Below are 22,192 nucleotides of genomic sequence, written 5' to 3'. Positions count from 1 at the left end.
GCTGATTTTAGCTGGGATAGAGTTAACTTTCTTCAGAGCAGCTGGTATGGGACTGTGATTTGGATTTGTGCTGGAAACAGTGTTGATAATGCAGGGGTGTTGTCCTTAATGTTGAACAGTGCTTACACAGAGTCAATGCCTTTTCTGCTGAGGAAACTGGGGATGTACAAGAAATTGTGAGCTGGGGCAACTGAGCCCAGCTGACCAAAGGGGTATCCTATACTATATGGTGTCATGCTCAGTATATAAGGCTGGGGGAAAAGTTGACTGGGGGCTGCTGCTCAGGGGCTGGCTGAGCTTCAGCTTGTTGGTGGTGAGCAGCTGTTTACATTTGCATCATTTGTCTTTCTTGGGGTTTATCTCTCTCTTTGCCATTTTCCTTTTCATTACATTAGTAGTAGTAGTAGTAGTAGTAGTAGTAGTAAATCATTATTTAATGCTCTTTTCTCAACTTCTCCTGCTTTTATCCTTCTAATTCTCTTCCTCCTGGTCCTGCTGATGAGGGAGGTGAGGGGCTGTGTGGTGCTTTGTTGCCAGCTGGAGTTAAACCACAACAGGCTGTTTCCAAAAAGATTCCATGTGGATGGGTTGAACCCAATGTGATCCCAATCTCATGTGCATAGGTTGTTCCATAGGCACTGCAGCAGGTGGGATGCACTTTGCTACAGAATTCAACATGGCAGCAGATGCTGCTCATTTTTCCTCTCCACCTGCCACACTCCAAGTGTTTATTCAGTCACTCTCATGGCCAGCATGCAATACCATGAGCACTGACCTACTGTTTGATAAGCCTACCTATAATGCTCTTACTCTTCTCTGAAGACAAATCATCTTGGTGTAGCTGAGCCCACTCTCTTCTTTCCAGTGCAGTAGGCTGTTCAGGTATTCCTGAACTCTTCAGGGCAGGGGCACAGTCCTGGGATGAGCAAAAGTACCAGAGATAATTTATGCCATAATCTGGACGTGGAAGAGGACTTTGTGACCTTCATATAGACTCAAATGGTGGAATTCACTAAGGAAATACGACATTTTACTGTTGGTTCAAACAAGCAGTTGTACTTTGTGAGGCAACATGAGGCAAAGACTATTGAAGAAATAATGATTGGTGGTTGTGAGCAAATTGACTTTGTAGAGCACCTTTCAATCTTAAAACTCATCATTTATTAGGGATTGTGGTCTACAATAGTGAATTAAATAAACATGTATATCCATATACAACTTTTGTCCCATTGGGGCATCATGTTGATAAATCTTGGGCATTTGTGGGATGTTTATGGATCTACTGCCTCCATCTTCTGAGAGTTCTACTTTTTTGACAAGCATCTGCCAAATATATGACCAGTATGGCTTGATAGGGCAAGAAAGCCACAACTAAAATGCATTTGGTTTTTGCATTTCACAGGCCTCACATTACAAATTTGACTGGAGGCAAAGGGGTGGTTGTGGGGATAAGTGAACTTTTCCCTTAGAAAACAGCTGCCCTTTGTCATTGAGGAAGCCATCCCAGAATACAGTGAGTTATCCTCTAGTCAATAGTCAATGGCAGAGAGCCTCAAAATGGAAATAATCTTGTTATGAACTTGCTTCACCAACATATCATGCTGAGCAAAAGAACTGCTTCTAGCTAAGCATAAATAAATCATAGTGTTAGTGCAAGAGGGAATATGAAGGCTTCACTACTTATGGTCAAGATTGGCATAAGCAAGGTCAGGGCATGTCTCTTGATCTGCCAAGGTAATTTCAGAGCATTGCCTGAGCAAAGGCACTGCAATGAAGTCAGGAAAATAGTTTCATATGCATGCAGATGGTGTAGGTGAAGGATTGAGCAGAGGCAGTTAACAGCAGAGGAAGAAAAAAAGTTTGCATTTCAAAGTGAAGTGTGTGCTGATCTGTAGATGTCCTGAAACAGATGAGGTGAATCATAGGGAAGAAAGGTTAGGAATCTGCACTTCCCTGCAGAATAGGGAGAGTGTTTTCTACCTCCTCCTAATTGCTCACTAGGGAGCCATGTCTAGGGAATATTTGGTATGTCTGGCACTCTGCTTTCATCTTACCTTAACTGTATTTTCTGCCACTCTTGCAGGTTGCAAGAATGTTCACTATGACCTTGTCTTCATCTTGGATACCTCCTCCAGTGTTGGAAAAGAAGATTTTGAGAAAGTTCGACAGTGGGTGTCTAATTTGGTGGACACTTTTGAGATTGGCCCAGACAAAACCCGTGTGGGTGTAGTGCGATACAGTGATCGACCAACCACAGAGTTTGACCTGGGAAGGTACAAAACCCGTGAGGAAATCAAAGAGGCTGCACGAAAAATTCAGTATTATGGGGGTAATACGAACACTGGAGATGCTCTCAGGTACATCAAAACCTACAGTTTTTCCAAAGAAGCTGGTGGGAGACTTAGTGATCGAACTGTTAAAAAAGTGGCTATCCTTTTGACTGACGGAAGGAGCCAGGATTTTGTCTTGGATCCAGCCACTGCAGCTCACCAGGCTGGGATTAGGATCTTTGCTGTGGGTGTTGGAGAAGCCTTAAAAGAGGAACTTGATGAAATTGCTTCAGAGCCCAAGTCTGCTCACGTGTTTCATGTCTCTGATTACAATGCGATCGATAAAATTCGGGGGAAGTTGAGAAGACGTCTCTGTGAAAGTAAGTAGAGCTCCCAGTTCTGCACAATTAGAACTAGAATAGGTTCAGTTAGCATACAGGTATGAAAAGCTGCGATTGCTTTCTTTCATTCTTAAAATTCTACGCTGATAATTTTTTATTTTAGTGTCTTCTGCTCAGTTCCACTCTGTAAGAAGTCACTGTGCAAGGCCACATTGGATGGAGCTTTGAGAAACAGGATCTAGTGGAAGAGTTACCTGCCCATCTATGGCAGGGGGATTGGAACTAGGTGATCTTTAAGGTCCTTTCCAACCCAAATCACTCTATGATGTTACGATTCTATAATTTTGTTATATGTTTGTGATGGGTTTTTCTATCCAAGTCAGTATTAACTGTAGGTCAGCAGACAACCTCAGAGCAAAACATGAATTCCCTTTTGGTTCTGATATAGTTCAATTGCATTATAAAATTTTGGATTACTGAATATGAAGGATGGCATCTTATTAATACTCAGATTTTGAGTTATTTTGTATAGGAATAATTTTTTCCCCTGCATTTTCTGGTATTGTACTGTAAAAAGAATGCTCTGGATGCTGCTGGGAATGATTCTTAAGGAAGCAAAGGGATGTTTGTGCTTTTCTGCCTTTCAGCATCCCAACTCTACTGGCAACTGATGTTGACTAGTGCTCTGACTGTCAACAGCATAAGCCTTGATTCAGCATCCCAACTCTACTGGCAACTGGTGTTCACTAGTGCTCTGACTATCAACAACATCAGCCTTGGTGGTGTTTTGAATGGCTTTTAATGGAGAAAAGTGTATGGAATTCACACTGAAAAAATTTGTCTGAATTTTCATCCCCTTGGTGAAGAGGGAAGGAATGACTGAAAAAATTTGTCTGAATTTTCATCCTCTTGGTGAAGAGGGCAGGAATGGCATTATGGCTGATATCTCTCAGGACTTTAATGGGAACAGCAGTCACATAGCCCTTTCTCTTTCCACCACTGATAAGGCACTCTCTTATTAGTGCCTACTGGTTTTGCTGCTTTTTACAGGGTGTGTTGTGGTTACTGTGAGTTCTTTGGGTCAAAATCATGAGGCACTACTCTGGTTCCTGGGTCTGGACTTGGAAGACAAGAGCTTACTGCCTGTGTGATGCTGTGACACATTGCAGTGTTCTGACAACCAGGTCTGTAGCCTGGCAAGTCATGGTACTCTTAGATGACAATAAGTTACCTCAACGAGCCAGGCTTTGTATCTGATGTTGTGAAGATCTTTTATTGTTCTCTATGATCTCCATTTGCAAGAAAAAAGGTGTTAACAAAATGCCCTGGGCTTACATAGGCTTGTCAAAGAGTGACTAGCACAAGCAAGCAAAAACTAGCTGACATTGTCCAGCAGTATCAGGTTGTGACAACTTTTTTAGCCTGAACATAAATGGGTATGGATATTGCAATCCAAGTACTAATGGAAGTCATGGTGGGTAATGCCTGTTAGCTACACAGACTGATGGGGCTTGGCCTTTTTTCCTGAAAATCTTTTGTAATCACACACACAACTGGGGTGTAATAAAGAAAGGCAAACCCTTCCAGTAGGAACACTTGGCCAACACAAACAACTTCCTACTGCAGCTTCTGAATTCCTCAAATGTGATTCTCCTTTGGAATTCTATTACTTTCCTTTTCTAAAGCAAGTGTTTTCTGTGCTTTGTACCTGGGTCATTGTTTGTTGCCCTTTTGAAGAATAATTTATCTCTCTGTCAGACTATAATGCCATCTGTCTGTGGCTTTCTGATGGACCTCTGGGAGCATCCTTCAATCTGGATGTGATAGCAGTCACTCTCTAAAATGTTTACTTCCACCTGCAACAGTGAGAAATAGGGACTGTGGTCAGTTCATCACATGTCTCTGCTCCTCCTTCCTCCTCAGGGAGAGGGCTGTTCACACTTTTCCTTTTCTCTGTGTCTCTGGAGCTGTTTCTCTCACATATTCTCACTCCTCACCTCTGACTGCCATTGCTCCTGCACAGTAACTTTCCCCCCCTAAATATGCTATCTCAGAATCTTCCCTAAGTCTCTTCTTCCCATACTTAAAGCAGGGAAACTGTTCTTCAGCAGAATCCATTTTATAATGCTTAATTTGCTGTCTAGCAAGCAGCATCTTTTTAATGGGCATAATGTTTAGATCAGGTCTAAACAAACATGAAAATCTTGTTGCTGCCAAAGCTGGCAACTGAAACAGAGGATGAGATAGTGAGAGCACCATCATCAGAAATACAAATGTAGAGATCAGCTAATGTTTTGTTATCTGAATGTGTGAAGTGGAACTGTTTTGGGGGGGTGAGAGGCGACTGATGGAGAACAGGACCAAGTGATTTCTTGAGCATGTACCACTTTTAAATTTCATGTTAACACAGTAGGAACAGGAAAGGATTTCACTGCAATGGCTAGGCCTTATACATATTTAGAAGGTAAAAATTTTAATAGCTGTTGCAGTTGACTTTCAGTGGTTTTAATTATAGAACTGCATATAACAGGAACATATGAACCACGGGGTGGGTGGAAGACGTGACAAGGGCACAGGCCAAGCTGCTGTTTAGTTCATGCACATTCTAAGACAAAAGAATATATTGCCACAGCCAAGCTCAGGTTTTAATAGACATAATCCCTTGTGAGCTCCGGGGAGACACATGAATCAAAGGGTGGAAATGGTAGGAAGGTTTTTGTTGTACTGACCAATGATGAGTCTTCCAGTCCTTGTACTGCTGTGCTACTGATACGTGAAGGGTCATAAAGTGTTGCAAATGCTGGATTTCATGCCAGCAGCTGTTCAGAATTGCTTGTCTCAGGTCTCACTGGATGTCTGTCCTAGACTCAGTCATTCCATCTTGCTAAATTTGACTGAATTTATTGCTAGGAACATGTCATTAAGCACATTAATAGCATTTTAACTCACATTTGATCTTGTGGAAGTAAGGATAGCAGAATCAAAAAATAACATGTCTGCTTAGTTGGACAGTCTTGTCAGTGGGAGATATTTTTGCCAAACATATCCATTACATTGTGGACTATAGCTGGCAGGCAAAAATGGGTGATGCTTTCACAGGAAAGCAGGAGAGATACATTCTCCTAAAAATTCCAGAGGTTCTACATGTTTCGTAAATAGAGTTTCTGCTTATATGTTGTAGAGATAACAACAGGCAGCTATGGAATATTTAAAAATATACTATCATCTGCTGCTGGTAGTTCAATACTAGGTTTATTCTTATCAAAGAGACCTAATTTCTTTGGTTTCAATCCATACTTAATTAAAGTTGAATTTGATAAATTAATGCATGTGCAAAGTTTTCAACCTGTTTTGAAACTGATCGCACTGAAGTTTAACATTATCATCATTTAAACCCCACCAGGCAAGACATTGCAATGGTGACCTAAAATACCCATAGCTGCTCAGAGGAAATTGTTTCTTAAAACCTCTGATTGCAGTACTTTGGAGTCTGTGATATCTGAGTTTATTCTGTTATCATTAGGCCAGGCAGGTGATAAGATACAGTTTGCAAAGCTGAACAAAAACATTCTTCAGAGATATTCTTACTCTCTACTGGCTCCATAAGTAGAAACCTGTGACTTGGCACCACTGGAATACATGGTCTGTATGTCTGATTACTGAGCTTCTGCTCTTCTGCAAAAATTAAATATCACAACTTGAAAATAAATTTGGCTTTAGAGGTACAATCTTGGCTAGGGTTTGAGTGTTCTTTTCCTACAGCTAGTAATAGGAGAAACACAAGCAGATGTTTTCTAAGGAAATGCTACAGGACATTATGTTTGACATTGGTCTATGTCCAGTGGTGACTTGCTATAACCAGTTTTTAGTTGTCTGTGAACTTGATGAACTACTTGTCATAACGAGTTCCTCTGCAAGTGTGTGTAGGACTCAAGAACTGTCATCACATGAATCTCAATTGCTTTTCAAGCAGGAGGATGTGAAGCTGAAATGTTTCAATGACTGGTTGGTACAAATGGTTTCTCATTGATTTCACTTGATATAGTGAGGTCTGTGATACAATATTAAAACTATCATATGTCCAGATGATTCAGAGCATTTATTTTTCTATTTTTGTATGTCTTTGTTGACTTTGGATTGTGTATGAAGTTCACAAAATAAAAGACTTATGCTGCCACTCTTCAGTTACTATGCAAAAGAGCTTCCAGCCTTTGAGGCAACAGGTTTAACACCATTCAAAAAAATAGCTGAAGGCTTCAGAGATATCCCTTTTTTGGAAGACAGCTTTGCTCAGGTTCATGGTGTGTTCCCAGGAGAACAACAGACTGTTTCTTCTTGGCCTTCAATGTAAAAAGTATTTCATGCACAAAGACTATGGCTGAGGGAAGGCATCTGAACTACCATATCTTGACTGACAGTTCCTAAGAGACATCAATATAGTCAAATCTCACATAAGTACTGAAATATTAAAACACATCAGATCCTAAGGGTATTTGCCTAGCTGCTGACTTCCATTGTATACTTTCTGTTGGGCTCTGAGATTTCACTGTAAAAGCATTCATTTCTAGATAGCTTTGCATTAGACATCATGGAATAGGAAAGGGTGTGGTATAGGTGCCACAAGTATACCTATACTTTTACTTGGAAAATCCACCCACCTCCTTGTTGAATGCAGAGAAGTTTGAGGTTCAGCTTGCCCAGGACTCCATCCAACATGATTTTGAACATTTCCAGAGATGGGACATTCAGCTTCTCTGGGCAACCTGTTTCAGTGCCTCACCACCCTCTCACAGGAAAGAATTATCTAATATCTAGTCTAAATCTACTTTTAGTTTGAAGCCATTTCTCCTTCTCCTGACTAGACTAAGTGCAGCCACTAACATTTTGATCCACCCTTGAGAAACTAGTCACTTCCAGATGGTTTGGGAAGTCTGTTAAAAGCTCAGCAGATAACTCCTGCAGTTTTTAAAAGCTGCAGCTGGGCAGTGACCCAGCTATGTCACCTCTGATATGTCCTGTTTCTTCTTGATGCTCTTCTCCCACAGCTGCAGTGGTGGCTTTCTCAAACTCTCTAACATCTCCAGCTTCTAGCAATCACTCATGTTACAGATGGCAGGATCAGTCATCCTTTCATCATCACATTTGCTGGCTAACTGCAGTCTCCTGTGAAGGCATAAAAGGTCTGTGAGAGAACTTCCAACTGATTTATCTTTTCTTCAAGCTAAAGAAAGGATTTCACTTTTCATGGATGGGAGGAGGTAAAATATTTGATGGGCTTAGTGTTGATCTTCTGCCATTGAGTAGGTTGAAAGAGTCTGGTATCTTGGATTTTGGCTCCAGGAAGCACAGCAAAGATATTCAAGTATTCTTTTTCTCCTACAGAACTTTTTATTTGCAAATCAGATGTCTTAAACTCTCAGATCTTTATTTTCAATTGGTCCATTTGTGACCAGCTTAGAGAGAAGGGATTCCAGAGACAGTGTCTGGCAGGGAGAAAACTTTGAGCTCTGGGAATGAGCTGTGACTGCAAGTTAGTCCTCAATTCCTCCACAGATTATGTAGAAGTGACTGTTTTCCCAGATTATGACTACAGGTCTGTTCTGCCACTGTGTAATCTCCATATCATTTAAATTTTGCATGTCCAAAGAAGGGCATTAAAGCTGGTAAAGGGTCTAGAGCAGGAGTTTTATGAGTAGTGGCTGAGGGAGCTGGGAGTATTTTACCTGGAGAAGAAGAGGCTCAAGGCAGATCTTCTTGTTCTCTACAACCACCTGAAAGGATGTTGTAGCCAGGTGGTGGTCAGCCTCTTCTCTCAGGTAACTAGCAATAGGAACACAGGAAATGGTCTCAAGTTGCACCAGGGAAGGTTTAGACTGAATATTAAGAAACAATTCTTCAGTGAAAGGCTTGTCAAGCACTGGAACAGGCTGCCCATGGTGTGGTGGATTCACCATCCCTGGAGGTATGCAAAACACATGTAGATGTGACTCTTAGGGACATGTTTTAGTGGTGGATGCAAAACACATGTAGATGTGACTCTTGGGGACATGTTTTAGTGGTGACCTGGCAGTGCTGGGTTAACAGTTGGGCTCAATGTTCTTAAAGGGTTTTTTCCCAACCGAAATGATTCTATGATTCTAAATAACTTCCTGTTTAGCTTGGCACTCTGAAATGAATAGGTTTATTCTGAGATTAGCAACAGTGGTGTATAATGACCAGCCCCACTTCTAAACAAGAGAGCCTTATTCTTCCTAACTTCCTTCTCCTGTCTGCCAGCACAGGCATTTATGTGACCACACCATGAACTACAGCAGGGAGTCAATGAATATTTTTGTTTTCTATCCCAGATTAGTTTTTATTCAGATTTAGTTCACCATGCAGCCACAGGGACATGTGCTGTCCCACGGGAGGAACTGGCACAAGGTGAGAACAAATAACTAGGTGTGGAAGGCCTGTATTGTGTCCTCTGATGCAGTCTTAGCTCATATCAGCTTGATGAACATTAGCTAAGAACTTCAGAAAGCTGAGGAAAATCCCCCATGTGCTGTTCCCACTGTAAATGTGAGCCTGCACTCTGCTATCCTCTGGTTTAAGTGTGAATAGAGTGGATTTCTAGGCAGGTTTTTCCCATTCAAACTCCATTACTAGGCTTCAGTACAGCTTGCTTGTCTTGAATAGACAGCCTGTTTAGTGAAAATATCCCACTGCAGATGGATCTCTTCGGAATTCTATTCCATTTTCCTTAAATAGGCTTTTCAGTATGGAAATTGCTGCAGCTTTATTACTGACTTAGCTCCTGGTTGTTCAGTGAGGGATGAGAGACCTCTCCCTCCTCAGACAGGCACTGTGTCTGGCTGGGAGCATCTTGCTGGGAGCCATTGGTAGGAGGGATGAGGAAACTTACTACCACCTTCCCTTAGATACAGACTGTCTGTCAGTGCCTCCAGGCAGCACTTTGATATTTCTGTGCACCCTGGTAGCTTCTCTCCCCCAGAACGGATGTTAGCCCTGTTAGAGTTTTGGAAAGTGATTTATCGATTTATTTTTCTTCTCTTGTACGTTGGAAAAAGCAATGTCTTAGACAATGCCTTTAGGTGATGAGGAAACTCAGCAGCTGTGTCCCCATTTCTTCTTTTTTGCTGAGGGAGCAAAGGTATGAATACAAGTCACCCAAACAACAGAGTTTTAGAAATAAGTCTGTGACAGAAAATGGTTTTATTTCTACTTTTATTTGATACAGCTTGGAAGAAATGGAGTCTGTTCCAAACCTGCAACTTCATGCAGAACACTGGGAACTTTAATGCAGGACTCTGAAGGTAAAAATAAAATAAAAGGAGATCAATCGATCCTTTTGAACTTGCCTTTCTTATCTCTAGTTTCTTTCTTTAGCAGTTATAGACAAATAGTAACATCATAAACCATGGACAATCACTTTACATAAAGCAATGAATTTCTGGACTGCCAACAACATGTTGTCTGAAATCACAGAATCTAGCTGGGTGATAACATTTCCCCTGGTTTGTGATTGTTTTTCTTGAATATCAGACATGGAATTCCTGTGAACAATGTTTGATATACAGTAAAACTAATTGGAAAGGCAAAGAGAAAATTAGGCTCATAACAAAGAGAAGTAACTCCCAGAAATTAGAAACATTTAGACAATCAGGAAAAGTATGTATCTCAGTGGCAGGAGAAATTGCATCTTATGAAAAAGTAATGTGCTGTTTGAAGGAAAAAAAAGGGGGGGAAAGTGGTGACTATGGGAACCATTTCTAAATAATGTAGAAATGAATGAGAAATACAGAAATAGGAACAGGAAAAAAAAGCTGGAACATATTCTCATGTGCTGAAAGTTGTTAGTAGCTTTTTTTTTCAACACAGTCTGCAGCCCTCACTGATTTTGCAGGAGCTGTGGGTACTCAGCACTTTCAAAATTCAGCTGTGGAGCCCAGCTACACTCAGGAGGAGGCTTTGTGTCTGCTCCAGTAGAGTCCAAATCATGAGGGAAAAGAGAGGTCTCATCCTTGGAGTGACACTGTCTATCTTGGTGTTTGCTTTCTGATGGACTGATAAGGAATGCTGAGTAGAAAGAATAACCTCTGAAGCTGGCCAGATGCTCAGCAGGAGACCAGGGCAAGGCACATAAAAACCTCTGTGGTTTTAGATTTAGTTACAAGCTTCTCTGTCCAAGAAAAACAAAGAGATGAGGGGAAAACCCTTGCCATGTGGTCTTCACAAATCTCAAATGTTTTAAATTTTGGTAGACCTTGTGCAGTCAGACCTTTCCTCCTCCTTCATTAACAGCCCCTAAACTGACCTCAAACTGAAAGGACACCACTTACTTAAAGTCTTAGTATTCTAGGCAGGCCTCTTGTGGTTTATTTCTATGCTGTATGTGCCTATTCCCATAAAAATCTAATGGTAACTTTCATAATGTTCTATAAATGGAGCTAGACTATTGCCTGTTGTGGTTGGGTGCACCTGTAAATTAAAGATTTCCCCTGGATTTGGGGATGGATTTCTATTTAGGATGGGGAAAGCCAAGTCTGGAGAGGTGCTATGGAGATTTAGTCCCAGTTCTGCTGATAGAGCTGGTAGAATGTACTCTAAATGGTAGAGAAGGTTGAATCTTTGTCAGAGCATGCAAACTCCATGGAATGTATTAAAGGTTCCATCACAGCATATTATACTTCTCATAAAACCCAGTGAGTTTCCTGAAATTCTCAGCTCCTTACGAAATTAATGTTTTTGTAAACCCACTGTAGGAATGGTGAGCTTGGTCTCTCAGGGCTGGTGTTTTTTTGTACTCCTGTCCCCAAATATTCCAGCCTCAAAGTCTTGTGAGGAGTACCTGCAATGGGAGCTGCAGGTCCTACAATTCAAGCAATGCAGGAGCTTGGAGGTACCACAGAGTGTGCAGCGTCCCACAAAAGGACACAGACATTAGGAAAGCATTTAGCACAAAAACTTAGCTACTTTCTCATCAAATAGATTCACTGGAATATTAGTGACCTTTCACAGTATTGGATCAAGGTCTTTGCATCACTTGGAAATTAAACTGATTTTGGAACAAATTTCACAGGCGGAAGTGAGCTATAAGAACAAAACCATGTTAAAACCTAGATAAGCTGTCACATTAACACCAGAAATAAATCAGGCAGGACCACCTATTTTTAGGGTCTGGAATGAAACCCTTTCTTCCATTTCTGTATCCAGCTAAGCTGTATTTAGAAGCCTGTGTTATTTATTCCTGTGCTCAGGACTGTGACAAAGTTTGTCATTTATGTTTTAAGGGCTTATTTTGAAGGTGTAAGTAGATCATAGAGTGGTTTGAGTTGGAAGGGACCTTAAAGATCATCTCGTTCCAAGCCCCCTGCCATGGAGAATGAAACCCTTTCTTCCATTTCTGTATCCAGCTAAGCTGTATTTAGAAGCCTGTGTTATTTATTCCTGTGCTCAGGACTGTGACAAAGTTTGTCATTTATGTTTTAAGGGCTTATTTTGAAGGTGTAAGTAGATCATAGAGTGGTTTGAGTTGGAAGGGACCTTAAAGATCATCTCGTTCCAAGCCCCCTGCCATGGACACAGGTTGCTCAAAGCCCCACCTGGCCTTATAGAAGCCTGTGTTATTTATTCCTGTGCTCAGGACTGTGACAAAGTTTGTCATTTATGTTTTAAGGGCTTATTTTGAAGGTGTAAGTAGATCATAGAGTGGTTTGAGTTGGAAGGGACCTTAAAGATCATCTCGTTCCAAGCCCCCTGCCATGGACACAGGTTGCTCAAAGCCCCATCCAACCTGGCCTTAAACACTTCCAGGGATGGGGCATCCACCACTTCTATGGTTGAACAGATCTCTGACACTTGTAAACCTTGCCTGATCTCTCTACAAAAGAGATATTCATGTTATTACTAAAGTCCAAGCTCAAATGACACGACCTTTCTCACGCTTTAGTAATATGAAGTGGTGCATCCTTTCTTCGGTGGATTTGTAATGATTATCAGTCCCTTCTGCCACTGAATTTCAATTTCACTTTCTTTTTCCCTCTGTTTTTTCTTTTTTTTTTCTTTTTTTTTCTTTTTTTTTTGCAAACGAACCAAAGCAACAAATGAATTTGAATTGCAATGCACCAGTCTGATGAGATATTTCTTCCCCAGTGGTAGAGATGCTGTGTGGTTTAGCTGGTGGGCTATTTTTGTTAGTAAATTGTAGGGTTAGTGTTTCAATGCCATCAAATTCCCTGTAAGTTACACTCAAATACCAAATTCCTTTTCAAATCAGTAATCTTGCTTATGGTGTGAAACAAAAGCAGTGGGAACCCTTTGAACACATACGGGAACTGCTTTTTGATAAAGTACTAATTAGGTCCTCTAAAATGCAATTAAGAAATTGTTATAAGCTCTGCTGTGTTAATGTAGCTACAACCGATGGAAAATAATTCTAAATTCTGCATAAAACACTTTTTGGCCTGCTGTACATTTTGGGAACTGTGGGTGCTGCTGCTAATCCTGACCAGAAGTAGGGAGGATGTCTTTCAAGGCAGGTAGCTCAGTTGGAAAAGATGTTTTTTGTCACTTGTTGTCCTAAGCTGTGAACAGCAGCCTCATGGGACATCATGTTTCTAAATTCCATTCATTTCCTTACCACTTAATACTGAACATTCAGTGTCAGCATGGCCTATAAATTGATCCAAACTCTAGGAAACTTAGGGATTTATACATAAAATACATATAAATATGTGTATGTGTGTGCATGTATAAGACATTTATTTATATATATAAACTCTGGAAAGTAAAGCTGTGTCCTTTCAGCTTGAAGCATCAACCCTTTTTTACAGTGAGGTAGGTAAAGCCATAACATGTTAAAGATCTAGTGAGGATGAAATACAGGACATTTTTACTGCAAAGTAACTACACACAATCAACCCAATCTGCCACCTCTGGGCAAGACTTCGTTTCGCTACGTTGCAATAAAAATCACTGTGCTTTGTTCCTTCAGGGTTTTATAGCAAGATGGATAGCATATATTAGTTATCTACTATAAAAACCTCTCTATTTTGGCAATGAAGATGTAACATCTCTGTGAGAGGTCGCAATAATATTATGACAAAAGTTGGATGGTGCAGAAGAATTTTAGCTGCTAGTGCTAAGGCTTTGTGTCAAATGACTCTAACAGCTTAGATTAAAGGGTGTTTCTGAGTTCAAAGCAGGTGTTGGATCAGAACTGAGATCCATACATTGAATTAAAGAATATTATATCTTTTAAATCACGTATCTTCAGTGGGATTCATGTCTTCTAACTGCAGTGGCTTGAAAGGTATCTGTTTAGACTCTTTTGATAGTCAGTGGAAAGGAATAGACCCCTCCAGAGTGATTCATCTGTTTTGAGGATGACTGTCCAAGTCAGGTTGCATGATTCAACTTCTGAATGCCTATCTTTTTTCATTCACTTTTGAGAGAGTTTATAGGCAACTTACCCATATTGTATTCTTCACTTTGGCAGTCAAAAGCAAAGGAGTTGAATCTTTCCCTGCCACATTTGGGGGATACAATAAGATTTGTTTCCTTATGTGAGTAAATCAGTCTGTTTTATATTACTGATTTATATTACTGCTGGATATACAGACCAGTGTGGTTGCAGGACCAGGTGCATGCACTGCATTTTTCATCCAGTTCCCTGATGCTGCAGGATTTGTTCAAGTCACAGGAGACAATGTCAGTTTAAAGAACTGGTGTCAGGTACTGCCATATATTTTAGGTCAAACATTATACTGACAGATTTATTTAATCCTTAAAGGATTACTCCTGTGGCAAGAATAATTTCATCTCCTTTATTTTTGGCTTTTTTCTAAATGTTGTGATAAATTGGCCCCTGAACTGAAATGCATTGTGATATTACCTCTGCAGTCTGTTGACTCATTATAGCAAGGAGATAGTGCTTTAAAAAAGCTTAATGTTTGCACAATGATTAAGAGTAGCACAGACAGGGTTTTTTTTTTAATTAATGTTAAAAGACACCTTTGCTGCAAATTGACTTTTGTTGTTGTTGTTGTTGTCAATTGACCGCTTAATTCATTCGTGTTTAATGGTCTTTCCAATTCTCACCATAACAAAGTCAGACCCCAAAACAAACTATACTGGAATCAAAATTAGAAGGATGTCAGCTCAGACCAGCTCATATGTTAACCAAGCCCATGTTACTGGTGCATACTGATTCTCTGGATAAACACTGCACAGTTCTGGCACTCTGGAAAAGTCACTTAGGTGTCTAGGCTAAGAACCTTGGATATTATTTTTTTTCAATTCATAACTATATATTTCCCTATATATTTTAGCAGTTGTCTTGGTTTTAGCCAGGATGGAGTTAATTTTCTCAGTAGCTAGTGTAGTGCTAAAACCAGCAGTGTCCAGCCCAAGAGTTTTGCTAGAGTGCAGATGTTGGGGCTAATGTTCTGCCCTAGTCCAGCTTATTGACAACTTGAAATCACTGCTTCCCTTCCAGAGAAAAAAACCCTGATTTTACACCTGTGGCCCTATTGGTTCAGAGCTTGTGGCTCTAATGAAAAGGGTAATAGACTATAGAGCAAGAAGGAAATCATCATTGTGTTAGCTGTAATGAATAGGATGAGTCTTAGTTGAACTGTGAGTATATAATACTCATGAAAAAAAGGCAGTGTCCTAGAAAATTTACTGGTTTAGTTACAAATCCATATATTTGAGGATGCATCTGCTAACTATTCCTCCAAGCTATCAAAGCTCTGTGTTGAAATAGTGAGTCATGCATGTTGATTTTTAACAGAGTTGTTTCAGGACTAGTGCAAAATTTGCAGAACTACAAATCTTTAAAAACTCAACATTGTTTCTGCTAGATATTCTGGTTTCTTTTAGCAAGCATAGCAGCTGATGCCTGTCTTGTTTACCTACCTGATAAACTGTTCTTCGTAGTGACCTTGCTAATAGCCTGAAGAATTCATTTCCTTGAGCTAATATTATATTTATAATGTATTTATCACCTGCTGAGCATTTACGTACTCACAGCTTTACATGCTGTAAGACTCTGCAGCTTTACACAACATAAGATGATACAGAGGAATCTCTTTAATGTGTGGCTGGTTCAGAATCAAGGATTATTATCATCTATAATTAGCAGTTTATCCCAGTGGGTGGGATTTCTTTTTTCATTGGAAATCCTTTTGCATACTATTATTTAGTTAAAAATACTGTCCTGTGTGTGTGCTGACACCACAAGAAAACAGCATAGGATCTTAAATAAATGGAATTAGTGGGTGGGTTGTTATACCCTGCCACCACGTTCAGTTCTGCAAACTATTTTTGAGTTGATTACAAGTAATTTGGCTTCGGAGGTGGATATATTTGTTTGTTCTAGAGCAGGTGGCCTGTAATAAAGAAAAGCCTTTCAGCTTTTTACTTTGATTTTCATGGGCACATACCTTGATTGTACAACATTAGGCCCTGCTGAAATTTTCAAGCACATCTCTTGGTCACAAAGGGACAAGAAAATTCTTCCTTGTTCAGATCCTACTGCCAGTTGTTCACTTTTTTTTGTGGTTCTTTAGTTAGATTATAACTAAATCATTAAGTTTTATTTTGGAGCGTAGGGTAGTTTCACTCATCTGTATTTATGCTGAGTACACGAAGTAGTAGTGCAGCAAGATAATAAATATTTAATTAACCAAACATTTGAGACTTATTAGACTGATTTGCCACAACTTTATACAGCTATTTGCATAAATTCTGAGGTATTTTTAGTGAATCTAGTGGTTTCCTTAAGCTCATGCAACAGAGCAGTAAAAGATCTCAGAAAAAAACCCTTGGTTGAACAGCTTTCATATGGTGCAGATCCCCTCCTTGAGGGACAGTCTGAAGGTCTTCCATGAGAAGTTTGGTGCACCCAAATATAATAAAGATGCATGATGGGGCTTAGAGACCATGGTGTTGAATCCAAGCTCTTCAGCCCTAAATCAGCTCTTGTCCTACTGGCAGGAAAGGTATGTGAAACAATTGTAGAAATTCTTAGGAGGTTGTTCCTCACTCCTGGCTATATGTGGGGGTATTACCTTTGCAGGCAGGAGTGAGAGTGGGGGTGTCCCTACATATTCTTAGTGTGCTTAGCACAGTCCAGCACTAAAGATGGACCTGGACTGGCTCACCAGGTTTCTGGATGGTGTTACTGCTCATGTCTCTTCACAGGCACCTCCAGAGTTGTGCCAGGAAGATGTTATGTTGGTGCAGTTCAGGAGTTGTGCAGAGGCACTTGAGGCTGTAATTGTGCAAGTCTGACTCTTTCATCTTCTGTTCTTTTCTTTTTTGTTCTCAATAATTTTCTCCCCTTCACCACAAAATGTACAGGATAAAAAGAACTTTTCAGGAAAACTGTTTTCTACACGTAACTCTGTGCTGTGGTGGAACGAGAGGGAGAAATGCCAAGAAGAATGGGTAAATTGATGTCAACAAGTTCACAGTCATAGAGTTTGGTTTGTCTGTGGATTTTCTCTGCCCCCCCACCCCTCCCTTCATTGTGGCATAAGCTTCCAAGTAATGTGCTGTCACTAGACCACAGTGAGACTGTGGGCACTGAGGGTACTCTCCCCTTCATCTGCTTTGCCCAGGGAGTCACTGTGGCTGGATGACATCAAACTACACAGGAGATGAAGTATTGATCAGGTCACTAAGTGGAAGGTGCTAGCTGCTCATCTAATTGTGTATGTGGGACCTTTCTGGTGAAGTATGGTCATGGATGTGGGATTCTGCATCTCCCATGGACTTGAGCATCCTCCACAATCCCACCCTGAAATAAGTCTCATTTAGAGCAAAGGCATCCTTTATTTTCTTTTTCTCTGCTCTCAGTTCTTTATATAGTATCCACTATTTTTAAATTTATATATGCTTTGAAATATATATATATCTAGAACTGGAAGTGAGTTGAGTGATTTTCTTTCAGTAAATTCAAATAAATTCTATGGGATGGAAACCACAGTGGTGGATAAACATGCTATTCATGCTGGGTGGATCTGTGCTCCCATGGGGGGAGCTGAGTGTCCTAATTTCAGAATAGTACAGAGTTTTCATTATATCAGTAGATGTTGAATTATATAATTTGGAATGGGAAAGTGGAGAGTGCAGACATGTATCTGCAACAAATCTGTAATTATATAGTAATTTCTGTATTTTTGTTGGGTTTTTGGTGGGTTTGGGCTGTGTTTTTTTGACGCATCGTGGATGATTTTCCTAAAGTTGGTAGTACCTATGAAAAAACAGATGAAGCCAGTAAAGAGAAACCAGTGTCTGGGTGTATTTCTGCTCTTGGGCTGAGCTTTTCATGTCACTTTCTGTCTAGAATTTCAACCTGGATGCTAAGTTCAATTCTCCCTACACTTGTGGACTCGTAGCTGTGGAGGAACTGTGCTAGGGTGATAGCAAAAGGAAATGGTTAATGGATAGGAAAGGAAGGAAATTTTTCATTTTCCAAGGAAAATGTGACTCCCCTATGATTCTGCCAAGCAGCATTTAACCTTCCCTGCTGGATACACTCATTCTGCTATGGCAACTCTTTTTAATGAAGGTGAAGCACAAAGTGATGAAATCCAGCTGTGGGACGTGGATACTCCCTTGGTTAAAATGGACCAGCTCAGGGAGTGATTCTAGTAAGGTACACCATGGCAACATTAATTCAAAAGCAATTACATTTGGAAGTTTATTATAGAATCACAGAATGGCTTGGATTGGAAGAGATCCTAAAGATCATCTAGTTCCAACACCCCTGCCATATGCAGGAACACCTTACACTACACCAGGTTGCTCAGAGCTCCATCCAACCTGCTCTTGAACACTGTCAGGGATGGAGCATCCACAGCTTCTCCAGGCAACGTGTTCCAGTGCCTCACAACTGCCACAATAAAGAATTTTTTTTTCTAATATCTAATCCAAACCCAATCTCTCAGTTAAAAACAATTCCCTCTTGTCCTATCACTACGTGCTCTTGTAAATAGTCTCTCTCCATCTTTCTTGTAGATACTGGAAGGCTGCAATTAGATCACCTCAAAGCCTTCTCTTTTCCAGGCTGAATAATCTAAATTCTCTCAGTTTTTCCTCACAGGAGAGGCACTCCATCCCTCTAATCAACTTGGTAGCCTTCTCTTTACTCACTCCAACAGGTTGATATTCTATCTACATGTATATAATAGTTAAAACAAATGATAGATTGGATCTACATGTGCAACTTTGTGTTTCTCTGGAGAGACACTATGTGATGGAAACTTCAGGTTGTTTTGTATTTGTGCAAGATGTCAAGAGTGTCGTGGTGCTGAATCTTACCTTTAAATTACTCTTTTATTTGGAGATGTAAATAACCTTGCACTGACTTAGAAAATGCATGACATGTTGAACACTAGTATTGCTAATGATCAAAATACTCAAACAACTTGTGGAATAATATATTAAGAGATAGGACCACAAGCACTCATCATGCCTTTGGAGAAGTATGGGAACATGGAAACAGAGGGGGCATCAGTGATGTTAAAATGTTGTTGCACTGATTTTCTGAATCCCTTCAACAAGACAAAAGCAGAAACTAGATGTTGCATCTCAAGGGGCATGTAAGATTCATTTTTTCTAACTCTGAGGATAGTTAATCACTGGACCAAGATCACCTATGGTGATGGTGGAGTGTGCTCCTCTGGCTTCTTTGAAATACAGGTCGATTTGTAAGAGATGTGGTCTTATTCAACCTAGCCTCAAACTGGTGACTTTAACAGCATTTTCTTCTGAGACAGAAAAGATTATTTCCCAAATGAACAGATACTGTGGTGGGATATGAGATGGAGCAAGCTTAACTCTCAAAGGACTCAGCCCTGCCTTATCTTCTTATATGAAAATTCCATCTTTCTGTAACACTGTATAAAAGTATGCCCTGCCCAAAGAAATGCCCCTATGTGGGCCTTTGTAAGATGGAATCACTGTCATCTGGAAGACATTCTGCCTTGTCTGCTGTGACAGCTACCACTAGTAGCTTAAGCTACCAGTGTTAAACTGACCCACTGGTACATCCTTAACAACACAGAATCATTTAGGTTGGAAAAGCCCTCTGAGATCGAGTCCAACCTTTGACTGATCACCACCTTGTCAACTAGACCATGACACTAAGTCCCACATCCAGTCATTCCTTAAACTCCTCCAGGGTTGGTGACTCCACCCCCTCCCTGGATAGCCCCTTCCAATGCCTGACAATCCTTTCCATGGAAAAATTCCTCCTGCTGTCCAACCCAAAACCCCAGGCAGCCTGTTCCAACGCTTGACAAGCCTTTCAGTGAAGAAATTGCTCCTAATATCTGATATAAACCTCCCCTAGCACAACTTGAGGCCATTTCCTCTAGTCTTGTCACTTGTTACTTTGGGAAAGAGACTGACCCCCACCACACTCCAACCTCCTTTCAGGTAGTTTTAGGAAGTGAGAAGGTCTCCCCTGAGCCTCCTTTTTTCCAGGCTGAACATCCCCAGCTCCCTTAGCTTCTCCTCGTCAGACTTGTGTTCTTGTCCCTTCCCCAGCTTCATTGCCCTTCTCTGGACATGCTCCAGTACCTCTGTAATCAGTGCCTGAATAACTCAGTCACATCCCTGCTGGTTCTAGATATCTAAGAGTGAGCTCTGGGACTGAGGCAACCCCTTTAAAGAAGACAGCCATCTCTGTGGATGCCTGTGCAGTGATGGAGAGCCTGACTCTACATGTGCATACACAGTGCAGCAAGGAGAAATGCCACCCAGAGGGATGTCTTGTGTTATCATAGGCCCTTGGAAGCTACACCACTGCCAGTACAAGTCCTGGGCCTTGGCACTGCCCCACCATAGCTCATGGGACACTTGGTGGGATGGATTCACTCTGTGCTAATGAGCTCTTTCTAAACAATGACCAGACATGGTTCAGGGAATAGCACAGTCCCTGTCCAGGAACCTTACCCTAATGGGCAGTGGGAATGTGGCATCCTGGTTTTGGGCAGATGGGAAGAGGGGAGAATAGTTTGGCTCCACCTTCTTGCCCTCCTGGCCAAAGAATGAGTTTGGTTTGCATAGAAATATGGAAGTGCTGAGCATTGTAAAGAAGATGGGATGTTTGAATGTGGAAGCATTGGTCCATACTACACTACTTTGAGAAGTGGGTGGGGGTTTCTTCAGCTAGTCCTAAATGCTGTCACTGTTGTTTCTGTAGTGGCACAACTACCATGTTTGTAAGGAGTTCTCATGCACATCACATCCTTTATGGTGTCTTCTTCTTTGTGGATATGGGGTTTTGTACAGTAACCTGTGAAGTCTAATCTGAGATGTTGCTGTGATGAGGAGCTCAATGAAATAAAGGAGTTCTGAAATAAAGGAGCTTTTCTGTATCATGGAAATACATGGCCAAAGCCAGGAATGTGGTCATAGAGTCACAAAATCACAAAATGGTTTGGGTTGGAGTGGAACTCAAAAGATCATCTAGTTCCAATTCCCTTGCCTTGGACAGACACCTTCCACTAGACCATGGCTGCTCAAAGCTCCATCCCATCTGGTCTCCACAGCTTTTCTGGGCAATCTGTGGCACCTTTCTAGTAAAGAATTTCTTCCTAATATCTAATCTATATCTACTCTTTTTCAGTTTGAAGCCATACCCCTTGTCCTGTCAAAACATGCTCCTGTCAATTGTTCCTCTCCAGATTTCCTGTATTATATATGGAGGTTTCTCACTGTTTATGAAGCCAAGGCTATCTTTAACCCCTCCATATGGGGAAATTGAGGCAGCTCCTTTTCTGTCTCCTTTCTTTACTTCTGTGTGAGCCTTATCTAGATTAATCTCTGTTCACATGAATGCCTCCTCAGCCTCAGACTGAGTTTTGGGGACAAGGAGCCATAACAGGACATGTTTGCTTCATAGCAGGACTTGATCATTAGGGATAAAGATGACTTTATGGTGTCCTGTGTTGTGCTTTTAGCTTTGTTTCTCTGTGATCAGCAACAGCAGCAAATGGGTGTTCACAAAACAAAGCACAACATCCAGCTCCATTCTGCACTCATTTACATCGATCTAAATTCAGATTAATTTCATGTTAATGAATGAGTGAGTAACAAGGGAGTTGACCTATCACCAGACTTTGTACTAATTAGTATTTTTCTTACCAGTGCCTGCAGAAAAGCCCAATCTGTTTTGTGTTCTGAGCTGAAAAACACATTCTGGTTTGTGGTAATTTTCATCACCAGCATGTACATCATTCCTCTGGGCTTCCACATCCTCTTAGAAAACCCTGTTGCAGGGCAAAATAACTTCACCAAATTTCTGTTGCTCAGTAAGTGTGGGGTGTGGAAAGCTGGACATAGTCTCTGCCATGGGGACTTCCCTGGAATTCACGCTGCCCTCCATTTGCTCATAGATGATATTTGTGATAGCTGCTTTCCATGCAAATAGACCAGCTTTTGTGAAATACCAGGACAGACCTGGGTGAGTGGCAGCTGTGCTCTGTGGCAAGGGTAGCTCTGCCTTTGTTGGAGGGATTGGTACTTGCTCTTGGTTATTCAGAGTCTCAATTAAAGGGGGAG

General features: G+C 40.9%; 1 protein-coding gene across 1 annotated transcript; it reads left to right on the top strand.

Moving 5' to 3' along the window:
• Positions 1 to 2,083: 2,083 nt before the first annotated feature.
• LOC103802663 (collagen alpha-1(XXII) chain-like) lies at positions 2,084 to 2,650 on the top strand (the record flags this gene model as incomplete). Its single annotated transcript, XM_009075166.1, has 1 exon — positions 2,084 to 2,650. A coding segment is annotated over one exon (567 nt), but the record flags the coding sequence as incomplete, so codon positions are not given.
• Positions 2,651 to 22,192: the final 19,542 nt, after the last annotated feature.

Source organism: Acanthisitta chloris, unplaced genomic scaffold, assembly GCF_000695815.1.
Source record: "Acanthisitta chloris isolate BGI_N310 unplaced genomic scaffold, ASM69581v1 scaffold265, whole genome shotgun sequence".
Lineage (NCBI taxonomy): Eukaryota > Metazoa > Chordata > Aves > Passeriformes > Acanthisittidae > Acanthisitta > Acanthisitta chloris.
This window is presented reverse-complemented; position numbering and strand designations above follow the sequence as displayed.